This window comes from Parambassis ranga, chromosome 2 (assembly GCF_900634625.1).
Source record: "Parambassis ranga chromosome 2, fParRan2.1, whole genome shotgun sequence".
Taxonomy (NCBI): Eukaryota; Metazoa; Chordata; class Actinopteri; family Ambassidae; genus Parambassis; species Parambassis ranga.
In genome coordinates this window covers 38,121,106-38,135,944 of record NC_041023.1, presented here as the reverse complement: position 1 = coordinate 38,135,944, position 14,839 = coordinate 38,121,106, and the positions used below count along the sequence as shown (strand labels likewise).

The following is a 14,839-nucleotide window of genomic DNA, read 5'->3' as shown; positions in this document are numbered from 1 at the left end:
TGAATAATTATATCGTTTATTTATTATTTTCCATATTTTCCAAGAAGGTAAAGGAAAAATAAGTGTGGATTTCTACTTTTTGCCATATCAGGGCCACCGTAGCGACTCCAGGCACTTCCTGGTCATGTGACGAAAAATGTCAACATCACTGTGCCCTGTACGACGAAACCAACAATTGCTCACCAAAACGTCGCTTTACTTAATGCCCTGTAACTAACATGCTTTAGCGCTGAACTGTCGGAGTAAGACCTTGATGTTAGCTGTCAGTTTGTTTGACTGTCACCAAAGAGGTGCGTCGTTTAGCTAAGCTAACAGGAAATGATTGGGCTAGTTTACACTAGCCGAAATAACGTTAGGGGTTTTTGGATGCTAATGTTAGCTAGCTGTATGAAGGGACTGACAGAAATAACAGTTACAAGAACAGACGTGTTAGAACTATTTTGTCATTTTTATTTACTGTATTAAAATAAACAACAAAAATGTGTTAATTGGTAGTACCTTAACTTTGTTGTTCTATGGTACTGCTGTTTAGTATTCCTGTGGATTTTCTTGACATTATTCCTTGCTTGACATGTTTCAGGATGGCTGTATCTCACACTGGCCAGTCCCCTCTTGTACACAGCCTTGCCACACTCCTCCGAAACAATGGTATGTTAGTGCACTACCCAAGGCATTAAGCTTATTGTTGCAGTGAAGACATAATTATATTTTATTTTGGTGTCTGTCTGTTACTCTACAGGTGACGTTGTGCTGGATGGCAGCAGCACACTGACCCTGCCAGCTGCCAGCTTGCAGCAGCTCACCAGGCTGTTTGAGCAGTACCTTCTTTCTAGAAGCCAGCAGCATGGCTTCCTCGCTCTGCCCTCCCACCCTGCCGACACTGCTTCTCTGTTACAGCTGCAGTTTCTGTTTGACATGTTACAGAAGACCATTTCCCTCAAGGTGGGCTTCACGGTGGTCAGATTTTGACCTCAAAGTAGAGGCATTTATTATTGCTTTGCTCTAATTTCTTATCTATTGTGGATTTTAATCGCAGCTCATCAACCCGCCAGAGGCGAGACTCCAGTCTGTGGTGAAAATCTTTCCTTTCAAGTCCCTCAAGTGTTTGGAGGTAAACATGAACATTTTCTACATTCATTTCCATATCCCAGCTCACACTATATCTTTACATGTCACTAGCTAAAGAGAATTCCTCCACACTGTTTGGAGGGACTGAGAGGAATTTACTCACAACTGGAAGTTTTTACCTGCTCAAAAAGCCTCAACTCCCTGGAGGTACTCTCAATCTAATATATCAGAAGGTGTCAGAGAATGCATGAATGGTATGTGTGGATAGTGATTTCTTTGTCTTTCTGGTTTGTTGTTTAGGAGCTCCTTTCTCTGTGTGGAGGCGACCTGAGTTCTGCACTGCCTTGGCTAGAACTTCACACTCTGAACTTCAGCTACAACTCCATAGCCTGCCTTGACCAGTCACTAGTAAGGCACATTTACACAAATGTATCATTAATATCTTAATCACAGTCTTGATCTGTATTTGTGCTCTTCTGCTCTTTTTGACAGAGTTTACTGAATGTCCTGAAATCTTTGGATCTAAGCCATAACAAGATTCAGGAGTGTGCTGAATTTCTAAAGGTAGGTTCGGTACTGCAATGTACTTCATTCAGATCGAAATGTACTTTTTAAATATGTTTCTTATTGCATTGCTTCCACTTAGCCCTTGAGTGAGCTGGAGCATTTGAACCTGGGCTACAACTGCCTGCAGAGGGCGCCATTGCTGGGTCCGAGTGCCAGGGCCAAGCTTCTCACACTTATCCTCAGGAACAATGAACTGGAAACAATCAACGGTAAGGCATGTCGGTTTGGTTTGTTAAAGAGAATAGCACATGAATCAAACTAAGTTTTTAAGCTGGAGATTTGTTCTTAACTGACTGATCTCATGTCTGGATTTAAGGTGTGGAGCAGTTGTCTTCGCTCCAGCACTTAGACCTGGCCTACAACCTCCTGCTGGAGCACTCCCAGCTGGCTCCTCTCTCCTTGCTGCACTGCCTCAACACAGTATGGTTACACACATTTGATCTCAGATATGGTCAGATTAAATGGACATGTGATGGTATGTTATGTTATGTCTTCTTGTAGCTGAATCTGGAAGGAAACCCACTGTATTTCCAGAAGACTCACCGCACCTGCACTGTTCGACATCTCTCTCCTAAGGCTGCTAGCCACAGAGTAAGAAAAACTGCAAATAGATAGACTTTATTTTCAATTTGTTAGATGCTGATCATCGAAAAATACCAAAACAGCACTAAAAAGCTGTTTATTTTCTGTTTTTTCAGCTCAGACTTGATGGTATCCTCCTGTCCTCATTTGAGATATCGGTAAGTGTCTTAATCGGGATCATCTATTTTGGAAGTTAAAGCAGACATTTTTTTCAAACAAACTTTTACACAATACATTGTTTTCTGCAGGTTCTGCCAAAACCAGGTCAGCTGATCGTCCAGGTACAGACTTTGCCTTCCGTTGCTATGCCGCCAACAGAATGGGGTAGCCAGGAAGTGTCCAGTGGAGCCGGGGAGCTAAGTGACAGCATGTCTGTTGGAGAAGTGGTGGTCTCACACTTTCGCAAGAAGAAATCTAGAGTAAGAGTGACTTCTCTCTGATGTATCATGCAATTGCACAAGCGGCAGACAAAATTGTGTTTTTATGTTGTGTTTCAGAGTAAGGTAAAAGTGCGAAGGGCCAGCATTTCCGAACCCAGCGATACAGACTATGGGCCTAGACCCCAGTCCTCCACACAGGGTTTGTTATCACAGCATGACATGGTAATATCACTCCAAATGTTTTCCTTTTATAATTACTAAAATTAAGCTTATTCTACACCAGATATTGTCCTACCTCACAAGCAGGAGATTGAGCGCATGTCCAGCTTCAGGGAGCAGCTTGGTGAAGATTGGCTAAGATACCAGCACCATCTAGAAGGAGGGTCAACCTCTGCTATCCCTGCCATTGTCAGTACAAACCAGCCAATCTCTCAGTCATTTGCCAACGGCCTCAACAACACCCCCCCATGCCTGTCAACTGATTTTGGGCGACAGGCGTCTCCTCCTCTGAAAGTCCCTGAGGTCCTCCCACCACCGCTTCTCTCCTCAGAACCCAAGCTGGAGACGTCCAACAATCTAGATGTAGACCTTGAAACCGAGTCCACCTTACAGTGGCCCAGTCATAGCACTCACTTCACTGAGTCTACACTTGAGGACAGTGTGGTGGATGGCCTAGTGGTGAGCCATGGAGTGGTGAGCACACCTCAGCCAAGCCCAGAATCTCAAAGCTCTGGCAGAATAGTGAGCGCAGATACCAATCATGAAGAAGAAGAGGACCTAGGAGGTAGTGTGATGTAAAACCCTGCTCCACCTGTATCCCTGGAGATAAATAAAACCTTTTTTTTTGTTCTTGTTAGTGGACCTGTGTCACCCCCTGCTGGTTGGTGTCTGTTCTGACAAAGAGAATGAGGGGAAGAGGAGAAGGGAGGTGTTCTTGCGCATCAAACAAGGCCTATTGCTGGAGGTGGACGTGCAGTGCGGCCAAGAGAGACGCCGCCTGGAGCTGGACAGCCTGTCCCAGGTGGAGACCACAGAGGCTGCCTGGACTCGAGGGGTAAGAGGAATAAACAAAAAGGTGAAGAAAGATTCAAAAATACAGTGGTTTGAAATTTGTGATGAGCGACTGATTGACTGTTAGGATCAAGAAAAGATGTTTCCAGCTGTGGAGCTCCAATTCGACTACATCAGCGAGGCAAAAAGAAGGAGATGCTATGTCCTGCTGGATGATGAGCCACAACAGGCACTGCAGGTTAGTTGACATAAGCTTGCATGCAACACCCACCCACTGATGTCTTGGACGAGTCTGGCCATGCTCACAGCATTTAGTTTTCATCAGCCTCCAGCAGTACAATCTGTTCCATGTTTATTATGATTTTCCATCCAAAATATGTGCCAGATATCAACATTTGAAATGTAAAATCATCACTTTTTGCTGACTAGGCCTTGACCGAGATCCTGCTGCACGTGGTGGAGGATAACCAGCACCGTGACTCTGAGCTGGGCCCCGGCTGTGTTCGTTTGCAGTGCCTTCGCTGTAGGTCAGAGTTCGGCCCAGGTGAGGAGGAAGCTGGCCGACCGGTGAGGAGGAAAAGGGGTGCGGTGCTACTGAAAGGTGTGGGCGAGCGGGACAGAGAGGAGCCAACAGAGGCACAGTGGGATGATGATAGCAACGGTGAGAGTGAAGAAAAGGAATCAGGGAGAGGCTAATGCTATTAATCTACTTGAAGGTTCCAGCTTAACTTTAAGCACAGCTCATAGGCTTTAAAATACATCTAAATCTGAGAAGCACACACACCTCTGATTTATTCATCAGTCAAACTGAGTCACTTACATCAAATGAATGATCAGTTTAATCTGCCTTTGTGGAAAAAAACTGCAAGGTCACACACTCACATCAGGAACTTCACCAGACGTCAGAGCACCTGCATGATTCCACCTCCGCTATCGCACTCCTATTGCTTGTTTGCTCACTTTTTCAAAACAAAGTGTCCCAGGAGTTATCTCTCCACTGTGTTCCCATCTCTGTAATCAGCAGAAGACAGATAATAGTCTCTGCTCCAGCAGCCACCTCCCAGCCATGCAGCCAAACCTGACATTAGACCTGCTCAGACATGCTTTGGGCTGTGCACAGGCCTTGTCAGACAGATGTTTTGGAACCACGCTGCTTTGTTGGCAGCAAACACCTTTTAAATCACACGTGTCTGAACTTAAGACTTTTTGTTTGCATGTGGGTTACAAAAATCCATGCACTCCAGGTACTCTTCATATGAAAAGAATGTATATTGCCAAGCAGTCTAAGTCATGTCACAGCTTTTTAGTTCATAGTTTGTTTGTTTTTTTTTCAGGAAAAATTCACATTTGTCCAGAATGTGGTAGTGACCATGTGGTTCAGGTGGTCAGCCAAGCAGCCCCCTACAGCAGTACACCTATCCATCACTCATCAAGGCCTGACAGTGAAGACGATCACCTGGATATAACCCAGAGCACCCGGAGTATCAATAAGGTCAGATACATCTGTATCCTGGTATAAAAATGTTGAAACAGACTTTCATGTTTTCTCTGTAACACAACAGGCTGATAGTAATCGCAGCAGTCCCATACTGGAAAATGCAACCACTACCCAAGACCCCATGTTTGTCACCGCGCAGGGCAGCTCCTTCATCAGTGACTGTCCTGGTGACTCCAGCAGCTTCTACAGCACAGAGTGCCAGAGTAAAGAGGAGCTCACAGGGAGCTATCACTACACTGCCAGTGGAGCTACACCACCCCAAATCCAAGCCGAGCCTACAGGCCGATCCACCCCAGATGGTGAGGTTTGGACCTCCTGTCTTGAATCTCAAGTAGCTCTGTACTTCTTTCCCAGACATGGTTTCTGTTCTGTTCTGAAGATCACTTCTTTTCAGATCAAAGTTTGGTCTGTGTGGTGCACAAGAGATTTCTCGTATGTAATTGTGGTTTGGATCAAACTGAAAGGTCAAAAAGTCCCGGACACATACAGTTTATTTTCATCTATCCAGTCAGTGGATTGGAACCCTTTTTTTAAACATTCAAAATTTCATATTAATAACATCCTGATTATTGATATCAGCCTAATAGAATTAAATAATTAAATACTACAGCTGCAGAGGAAGCAGGAAATTGTGCACTGAAAATAAAAGCACAATACTCAAAAATCATTACATCACATTAATTTCTCTTTGTCGATGTTGTCACATTGTGGCCCTCGCTCCACGTTTCGGCTACACCCAATCAGTTGGAAACCAGTGGGTGAGTGTATAAAATGTCAAAACTCTGGAACAGTTAATGGATTTGATTAACAGGCAAATCATGTCAGCTATTTTTTGTTTTACATTCAAAACAACATTGTGATATTGGCAGGAGTGTTAACTGGAGAGAAGCCCAAAGAACAGTAAAATATAAGTGGGTTTTTATTACTTTGAATTCATATTCTACAGTTTATATAGTCATTGTAAAACACATCAGTTGTGGTGTGTGGATTAAACTGTTTACATCAGCTTTACTGCTGCTACTATAGATCTGACGTCTAATTGAAAGTGAGTAGGGATGGGAAGTATTTGGGTCCCTTTTCAGGACGCTCTGTATCTATGTGACAGATTTACCCCTACATCTGTCTGCTGTTTTTAGATGAACCACATGTGCAACAAGACAGATTGGAGTGATTACTGGAAGTGATGGGAGAGGAATGAAAGCCTGAGAGAGGGAGGGCCGAGTCGTAATAACAGCTTTCTGCCTTTTTTTGTTGCTGTATGTAGCGCTGTAGAGACAGAACCATGTAATCTGCTTTGAAGCCACATAGAGCTCAGGAAGGCAGCTCAGACTCATCTGCTTTTTGGTGACACAGTGCGCCCATTGTCAGGGTCTGAAGAAGCCCTTTGTCTCCTAAGACACCGTCATCCTGTGTGTGTGCACCTTTCACCTTTGTGGTATTTTCTGAAAGTTCAGCGGTCTGTTTAATCTGATCTCTTCAAATCAAAGGTTGTGGGTTTGTTTTGGCCTTCGTACGTCAATGCCTTGTCATTTTTGATTAGCTGTAACCATTCATCAACATTCAAATAACTGCTATTGCTTCTACTCTGTGGATTTATTGCTCTTAAATGCCTTTCTGTGTGAGGGCTGTTGGCTAACGTCTGCTGCAGTAAAACCTGGCTATAGTTTCATAAAACCGAGAAATATGTACGTTTCGCTCCACTGCCAGGAAACTACAGCTTGCTTGATATGATTTGAGAGAAAATGTAAAGCTTGTATGCATTTTGTGATGCTGAACAATTGTTGGTGTAATTGCAGATGATTTGGACCTTCTGTGTGAGGACTACGAGGTGGTGGACCATCGGCTGAAGCTCTTCCTAGATGTAGAGGTCTTTGAGGAAGATGAGGAGCTTCACTCTTTTCTCAAGGTTTCTATCAATCTGTGAAAGGATGGGGTTGAGAAATCTGCTTTCAGGGTCTTTAAATCTTTACTGGAGGCATGAAACTGTATTATTTCCAGACTCAGCTTGTAACCGAGCACTCAGATCTAGCGGCACAGTGTTTTTATTTTGTTTGTTTTCTGATTGCGGTTTTTAAAAAAAAAACTACTGACATATCTCCCCGATGGTCCCAAAGACTCCAGCATAATGGGTGGTGACAACTTTAAGAGCCGCTACACTTCATCTGCGGTTTCATCTCAGTCGGCCAAGAGCATTGTCAGTAAACCTCCCAGGACCCTATTCGATCCCTCTTTTACTCCTTGACTAGTTTGCACTCCCACTGTTGCCTCTGAGACATCTTTAAAAGCATCCTGGAAGCTCTTTAAGTCAGCAGGCTGTTGCTTTTCTCCACAAGACACCTGGACGAAGACGAAAGAGTGGAACCGACTGAGCATACCACAGCTGGAAACAGGGTCTCAAGCCATTCATCTTGGTTGTGCTTATTTACCCAGTGACAGGGGCTGCTCGATTCTTCACTTCTCCTTTCACTTTGGCTGCTATTTTAGAAATGAAGCTCACAGGCTGTTTGTGAACCTTAACAAGAACTACATCAGTGGTTGTGTCACTATTACAGTGACAGTATTAGCACATATATTTGAGGAAAACAATGTTTTTCTGTCTTTCAGATGTCAGCTGTCAAATTTGGGGAGCCAGGAGAGGTTCCCTCACTGTTGGTTGTGTCAGACAAGCACATCTATTTCCTGGAAATGACATCAGATGTGCAGTAAGTAGATCTTTTTTTCACACATTTTGACATTTTTTTGCTTTTTTTCTGCACCTCTACCCTTGATCATGCTGTTTCACGCTGTAAAAATGAGCCCAGACAGTAAAAAATAGATCAAATTTAAATATATAAAAGAGGGCTCCACATTGTAGGTAACAGTTATGGCCTTTGTTGTGGCTGCAAATCTCGACACTATCCGTTTAGAATGTGGATATTATTGCATAACCTGCCCAGGTTTCTGGGTCACATCTTGAAAACACGTTGACCTTAAAGTGTCTCCTTCTGCTCACTCTTTTTTCCCTCCTCTGTCACACAAATGAACAAAAATGTTCTTCACCCATTAAAACAGGATCAGACACAAGCCTCTGTCCTGATACAGACCACTTCTCCTGCTCTTTGCACAGTGCTATGACCCACACCTCTGTCTTAATCCCTGAAAAATAACATATTACATAAGCGCTCGCCTTGATTTGTAAACTTTGACAAACATGTTTTAAAGTGTTGTTCTGGCAGTCACACCTTCAAGTAAACCATTTAATCCAACACATTTTCTGATGCCTCACATTGTTTCCTCCCAGCAGTGGCCAGCTCACTGATTGGCTGCAGAAGAAGGACAGCTACCCAATCATGGAACTCAGCTACCTGGAGGTGGGGCTGGGCTCACAGAGCATCCACATGGAGTTCGGGGATGGGGGCGTGGCCTACACCCTGCTCGTCAGGGACAATGTGCGCTGCAAACGCTTCTTTGGCCTCCTGACAGGTAAAAATTGTGTTGTTGTTTTTTCCATAATTTTGTAATCTTTTGTTTTTTGTAAGAAACTAACTTTGATGTAAGACACACTGATACTGATCACACAAACTTGTCCAACATGAACAACATGAACAACATGTTCCAAAGCTGAGAAGCAGCCTTCTCCCCTTACAAACTAATACTATACCATATGTGCGCTACAAATTTCTGTCCCGTCCCCCTCAGTGTTAGGCTCACACAGACCAAGCACATCCTGCCCAGACCAACTCGTCTGCAGAGGGAGAACCAGAGACTGAGGGGAAAACCTTTTATTAGACAGGGGGCTCCTGCTCGGGCTTGGAATGTCTGGAAAAATATGGAAAAAGTAATTTGACAGTTACCTGCTTTAAAGAAAACAAAGCTTGCTCTGTATGAAAAACTTTGTTGAGGATTCATATTTGTATATTTTGATACTCAGCACGGAAGCAGAACATCAAATCAAATGTATCGCAAGTGGTATCTATCTTTTAATCCAAGCAAGCAACTTAAAGCATGCTTTTTTTTTGTACATACTTCTAGCTTAATTAAATTTGTCATATCTGAGTGACATCTTTTCCTTGTTTCCCTACAACATGAGTTCCTTTCTGTCCACTGAGAGCTTTTTCTTTCTGTCTAAATCCATAAACAGCTCATTTACTGCGCTATATTCTTTGTGGCTGAAAATGATTCCAGATTGCTTTCAGCAAAACCACAGCGTGTCTCCAAAACAGAGCCGACAAAGTGAAAAACATAAATATTGGGGTTTTTGTTCCTCCAGGTGTGTCCTTAAAGGATGAATGAAACCTGATGTTTAGTGTTGCGCGAGATACTTACACGTATGTTTGTATTTCTTTCTATCCTGAAGATGCCAAACTCTGTGTTGCCAGTGCCAAATTAACCCCAAAAGCAGCTGTTGTAATATTTTGTCAAGAAGAAGCACGGAAAAGCTTAACTATAACAAACTCTGTCTGTCGTCCAAGCTGGCTTCTATCATGTGGACAAAGTTTAAAACCACAGCTGGAATGACGATGGACTTGCTGGCTGGGAGACAGAGAGAGGATGTGGTTATAGCAGGGACAGCTCGGAGCTTGGTGCTTCTTTCTTCAAGAGAGGCTGATACAGCTTTATTAAAGAGATGGCACCAGGCTTCTGGAAGATGTGGTGTTTGATTACATGTGAAATATCAGCCAAGAAAGAAGAGGAAACTGCATTATTGACACTGAGCAGTTGTTGCAGACTTGGTTCTCAGCACTCTCCGCCTTTCAGTTTTTTGGATGGCACCTCACATTATTTAATCTTTCATATAGTCTTGACACTCACTGCTTATCTTCAGACTCACAGGCAACAGAAGTCCAAATAAGCCATTGTGCGTTCATTCTGTTAAATCTAAAACAGACATTTATGTTTTTATATCTGACACACGACAAAGAATAGGGGCAAGATTTTTACCTTCATACTCTGTTTGACAAACTACAGGACAAAACCCACAACAATTTCACACCCAAATATCGACAGAATACACCAGGGTAAATAGTTAATAGTTAAAGGAATTGCTAGATAAATAACAATTAATAATAGTTTCAGTCCAGGGTTGTGAGTTGCAGCTTGCAGTTTGTCAGGAGTTATCTTGTTTCATAAACAAACTGCAGAAAATGTGTCACCTTGAGACTCTCACACCTTCAGGATTATTAAGGCCCATCTTGTTTATTCATCATCTTTCCTCCTTCTGTTGTTAACCCTGCATTGTCCTCTTTCTTCACCTCTCCCTCTGAGAGTCCCTTTAAATCCTTTTTGAAGTCTGTCCTATTCAAACTTGACCGAGAATCCACGCTGCACATTTACTCTCTGTAGTGTATCACTGTCACACTCAATGACGCGCTATAATTCCTGACTGACCTAGTGGATTGTGTTCCCAACATTTTCTCACCCACCGTTTCAATGCTGTTGAAATCTTACACCTGCAACCAGAGACTTTTGTGGCTTCCTTATTACAGTTACAATAGCAGCCTCGGATTGGGTTTGCCTTTTGTGTGTAGAGCTCTTTCTATGAATGTTTGGGTGTGACATTTTGCTGCTAGACGTTGCTTTCAGTCTCAGCTTGATTTCTTCTTCTTCTTCTATGTATATTATTTGCCTGATAACAACACCACAGATCTTCAGCTCTGTCCTAAATGTCTCATGAACATGAGCAGAGATCTCATGTTTGCACAGAGCTTCCAGCAACAGTACTGCACAAATGCAATGTTTCAAAAGGAACCTTGAAAGTTTCCATCATTTCCTTCCTTGTAAATGCACAGAAATAAGAGTAATTTGCAGCTTTGTTAGCTCTTCTTAGGCCCAGAAAGCCATTAAAGTCAGTTTTTGTGTTGACAACATTTGTGATTACTCCCAACAGCCAGAAGAGGAGGGAGACAAGAATTCTGCACTGTTACATTAATTACTTATGATTATTACTTAAAGATGCCTCTCTTATTTTATTTCCTCAGGAGTCGTACGCGAGATGGCTCACAAGTCGGACAGCAAGCTGAAATCCATCTCCACCACCAGACTCGCTCCTCAGCACCACCTCTGGTATGCTCCGCTCCAGCTAACAAACAGCAGGCTTCTTTGATTTTTCTTTTTATTTGCTTAGACGCTGAAAGATGTGGTCTGAATAGTGTTGTGCGCATTTGTATGCGGTTGGGCGGTGCACCCCGTAGAAGTTCTAATGAAGCACATTTCTCGCACATCTTTACTTCATTACAATCAGCTTTTTTTAGACTTCATTTTGTAAAACGGCTCCACTAAATTAGCTGGTAAACCACATCTTAATTTGGAACATGTGTTGCAGTGTAAAATCCTAAAGCATGCATGCTGTAGTTTGTTATCACCACCAGTAGTTTTTTTTTTACACCTTTATTTGCTTTACAAAATGTGTAAAACATACTGTGAATAATTACACAGGCAGACTGTGTGTGAAACCATTTAGACAACCTGGCAAAGACGTGTAATCCAACCAGAAGAAGTTAAATAAATACCAATTTCACTGAGTGACATTTGCCTTTATGTTGAGAAACTCACCTCAAATTTGTCTCCTAGGCTCAATAAGCAAAACCAAATCCAAGCAGCCCCTTAATGTGTTCTGTGGAAGCTAACCACACTCGCAATGTTTGCGCAATACAAGTCCTGTCAGCCATTATTATGTTAATTATCCCCTTTGCTTCGCAGTCACTGTGTAATTCTCCACATCCAGTGACTTCCTGCTAGCCACACGCTACCACACTTAAGGTGTAATGTTTATATATGTTTGTTTATTTACTTTAAAGTCTGTTGTTTTTTTTAGGCCGCTGGTGTGCGAGGACATCCAGGCAGATGTAGAGCATGGACAGCTGCAGTTCTTCTATATTCTGGCTTTTGTCCTGCAAGGTGGGGGTTAAATAGTTACTAACTGTGGCGCTAGGCATAAAAATGAGTCAATAAACACTTAAAATTCTTGAAAATCGTGTCCTAAAGAAGAGAAAGAAAAAAAAAAAAGTCAACAGAAACATTCTGTTTTTTTACCCATCTGGGTGACATGTGCATGCACCTCTGCTGCAGGATGCCTATCCGTCTGTGCTAGCAGACGCTTTGAGAGCCAAGGTAGCTGCAGGCTACACACAGCTGTGCAATGACATGTGGAATCTCAAGTAGCGTCTTTTTAACATGTTGAGATCTGTCTTCCACTTTTTTGCTATGAAGATGGGGCTTTCGAACATGAAACGTTGACACAAAGCAGTGAACCATGACTCTTCTTTATGGCACAAGATCAGATCTGTCAAAATTTTTAAATTAATGTGCAACCTGTCTTTCAGAGGAGCTGTGGACGCCTTTGACTGTTCTAGCAACACGGGAAACCCTCTATCTGCTCAGAGAGGACCATCAGTGGAGGAAAAATAGTCCAGCAGTGAACGAAAACACAGATCCATGCAGCGGTGATGTCACTGTTTTAGAGACTCTGCCAATCAGCTGTGTGAGCTCCGTCCTCCTGTGGCCCACCGACCAGTGCAGGATGGACATTAAGCTTTACGATGAGGTGAGCTCCTTACACAAAGAATTCATGTTCCAGATGGCAGAGATTGTGCAGCGTCAAACCACTGACATACTTTTCCTTTGTGTAATATTAGAACACATACTACAAGGAAGCAAATGAAGCAGCTAAAAAACAGTGATTTACCTCCTGAAGGTTTAGAATATTAGCAAAATTATATGCAGTTATATTGTCTTTGTGTGATGATGGAATGATTTTGTTGAAGAAAAGACACAAAAATGAAAAGAAAATATGAAATAATAAAGAAATTATGACTTGAAATACAATAATAATGTGTAAAATGGATTTTAATATTAAGCTACAATAACAAAACACATATCATATTTTACAAACCGGGAGCTCAGCTCACTTGTGATTGAATGAGCTATGCTAATTTTCAGACTTTCTCATGTTGTGTTTTCTGCAGACTGTGAAACAGGAGAAGACGTGGTGTGTGCGCTCAGAGAGCGGCGAGCTCCTCCAGGGTCTGCTGGCCTGGGTCAGAGCACAGTGGGAGGCCATGTTTGGAGTAAAACTGCACACAAGTCTGCAAGACAAAGGGGCATAACGACGAGGGGGAGGGCACAGAGTATGAAGTTAAAGACTGTGTGTGTGTGTGTGTGTGTGTGTACACTGACGATAAGTTTGTGTCTTTATTTTCTCTCTGCACTCAGTATGGTCCCATTATGCTTGTTGCTCTAAGCCAAGAACTTGGAAGTGATTGCACTCATTTGAGCCTGTAAAAGCACTGGTTGCATAATTTTTCCTGCAGATACCATCCGAAGTGTGCCTTGTTTCTTTTGTTGGATGCCATGTTGCACCTTCTGTAGCATTAAGCTGGAATGAAAGGGCAGAATGGAGGATTTGAGGCTAAAAAAAAAAACAGAAAGAAAAGAAAAAAAGGAATCACCCCCCCCCCCCCCCCCCCCCCGGTCTCTTTTGCTCAGCTGGACACTCCTTGTCTGGCCGTCTTAAGGTGCAGCGAGATGTGGCATCACACGCTTGACACGAGGTTGTGGGGGTTACTGCGTCTCATCGCCCCCAGTTAGGGGGGGGCAGCAAGAAAATATATTTATATGTATTTATATATATATGTGTGTGTGTGTCTTCTGTAATGCAGATTGCTGTCTTATTTTTATATACATGGTGTACTTTTTTAATTTCAACAAAAAATGACCTTTGACCCACATTTAGTCACCACACATTTTGCTTTTTTCTGTGTCCCGTGACTCAGATGTCAAAACATAACCTGCCGAAACTTGTCCACCATTACTCAGAAGAAAATGCTCCTCTCAGACAGGTGACTTCTGCAATTATCTCATTTTCTGGCAGGTCTGCTTGGAGCTAACGGTGCTGCAGATTGTAGTGGAAACTGTGTAAGTCAGAACAAAACTGGGAAATGTTTATTAAATTGCAACATATTACAGGAAGTAACTGTAGATTTCTGCTTTGTGTAGCTCAGGTGAAGGCAGAAGATTAACTCTTTTTGTCCACTTGACGCCAAACTGCGAAAAAAAAAAAAAATTAAGCTCAGCTGTGTGAAAGGTATGTGAAATAATTTCACAGTGTAAATATTTCTTTAGCCACCGGTGCTGTACATGTGCTGTGCACATGCATGCCGGAGACCTGGCTCACCTTCAGCTGCAGCCACATGGATGAGAAAAGCAAAGCAGCGATGGGCTTACACACAAATCACACAAATGGCTGCAGACTACTCACCCGCAGCTTTAATGCTCCACTTTTTTTTGTTGTTTTTATTTTTTTGTGGAGAGATATGTAAGACACTGCATCATTAATTCTACTTTCTGGCATCTGGGATCATTTTCCTCAAGTAGTTTCACAGTTTTTTTAATTAATGATCCAACAAAGTCAGCTTTCAAAAATCCATGAGTCATAATGATTGCAGGGATTTTTTTTATGTTTTGGAGGAAATAAGCAATCATGCTTTGATACTAAAACATTACCACAACATGTGTTAGGAGGAGGAGCTTCATATCAGGCAGTTAATATATTCTCTGCAGGGGTGGAGGAAGGAATTTCTGAGCCCCAAGAGAGGTACGTCCCACCTCCTTTGGTATTTTACCACCAGTTGTTTAATCTGAATTTCATACTTCCAGCTCTTATTTTAAAGCTGTATAATAATCACATGGGTTAAAATGAATCATTTTTGCAGGTGAATGCTGATCACAATCAAAGGAAATAATGAGAGGAAGCCAT

The 14,839-nt window shown here is 42.5% G+C and overlaps 1 protein-coding gene across 7 annotated transcripts; it reads left to right on the top strand.

The window, feature by feature from the left end:
* Positions 1-106: 106 nt before the first annotated feature.
* On the top strand, positions 107-13,711 carry stk11ip (serine/threonine kinase 11 interacting protein). Of its 7 annotated transcripts, none has more exons than XM_028400080.1 (26): positions 107-157; positions 581-648; positions 740-942; positions 1,037-1,111; positions 1,180-1,275; positions 1,369-1,476; positions 1,561-1,632; positions 1,715-1,844; positions 1,952-2,055; positions 2,137-2,226; positions 2,334-2,375; positions 2,466-2,636; positions 2,715-2,796; positions 2,881-3,381; positions 3,455-3,651; positions 3,736-3,846; positions 4,038-4,269; positions 4,943-5,100; positions 5,171-5,405; positions 6,903-7,012; positions 7,711-7,808; positions 8,387-8,568; positions 11,064-11,148; positions 11,900-11,982; positions 12,408-12,628; positions 13,050-13,711. In XM_028400080.1, exons 2-26 carry the CDS (start codon positions 582-584, stop codon positions 13,188-13,190), a joined length of 3,594 nt encoding a protein of 1,197 aa, XP_028255881.1. In that variant the 5' UTR covers positions 107-157; position 581; the 3' UTR covers positions 13,191-13,711. The 7 variants fall into 7 exon arrangements, with proteins under 7 accessions (XP_028255881.1, XP_028255884.1, XP_028255880.1 ...); XM_028400083.1 differs by having other exon boundaries at positions 123-290; positions 8,390-8,568; XM_028400079.1 differs by having other exon boundaries at positions 123-290.
* Positions 13,712-14,839: the final 1,128 nt, after the last annotated feature.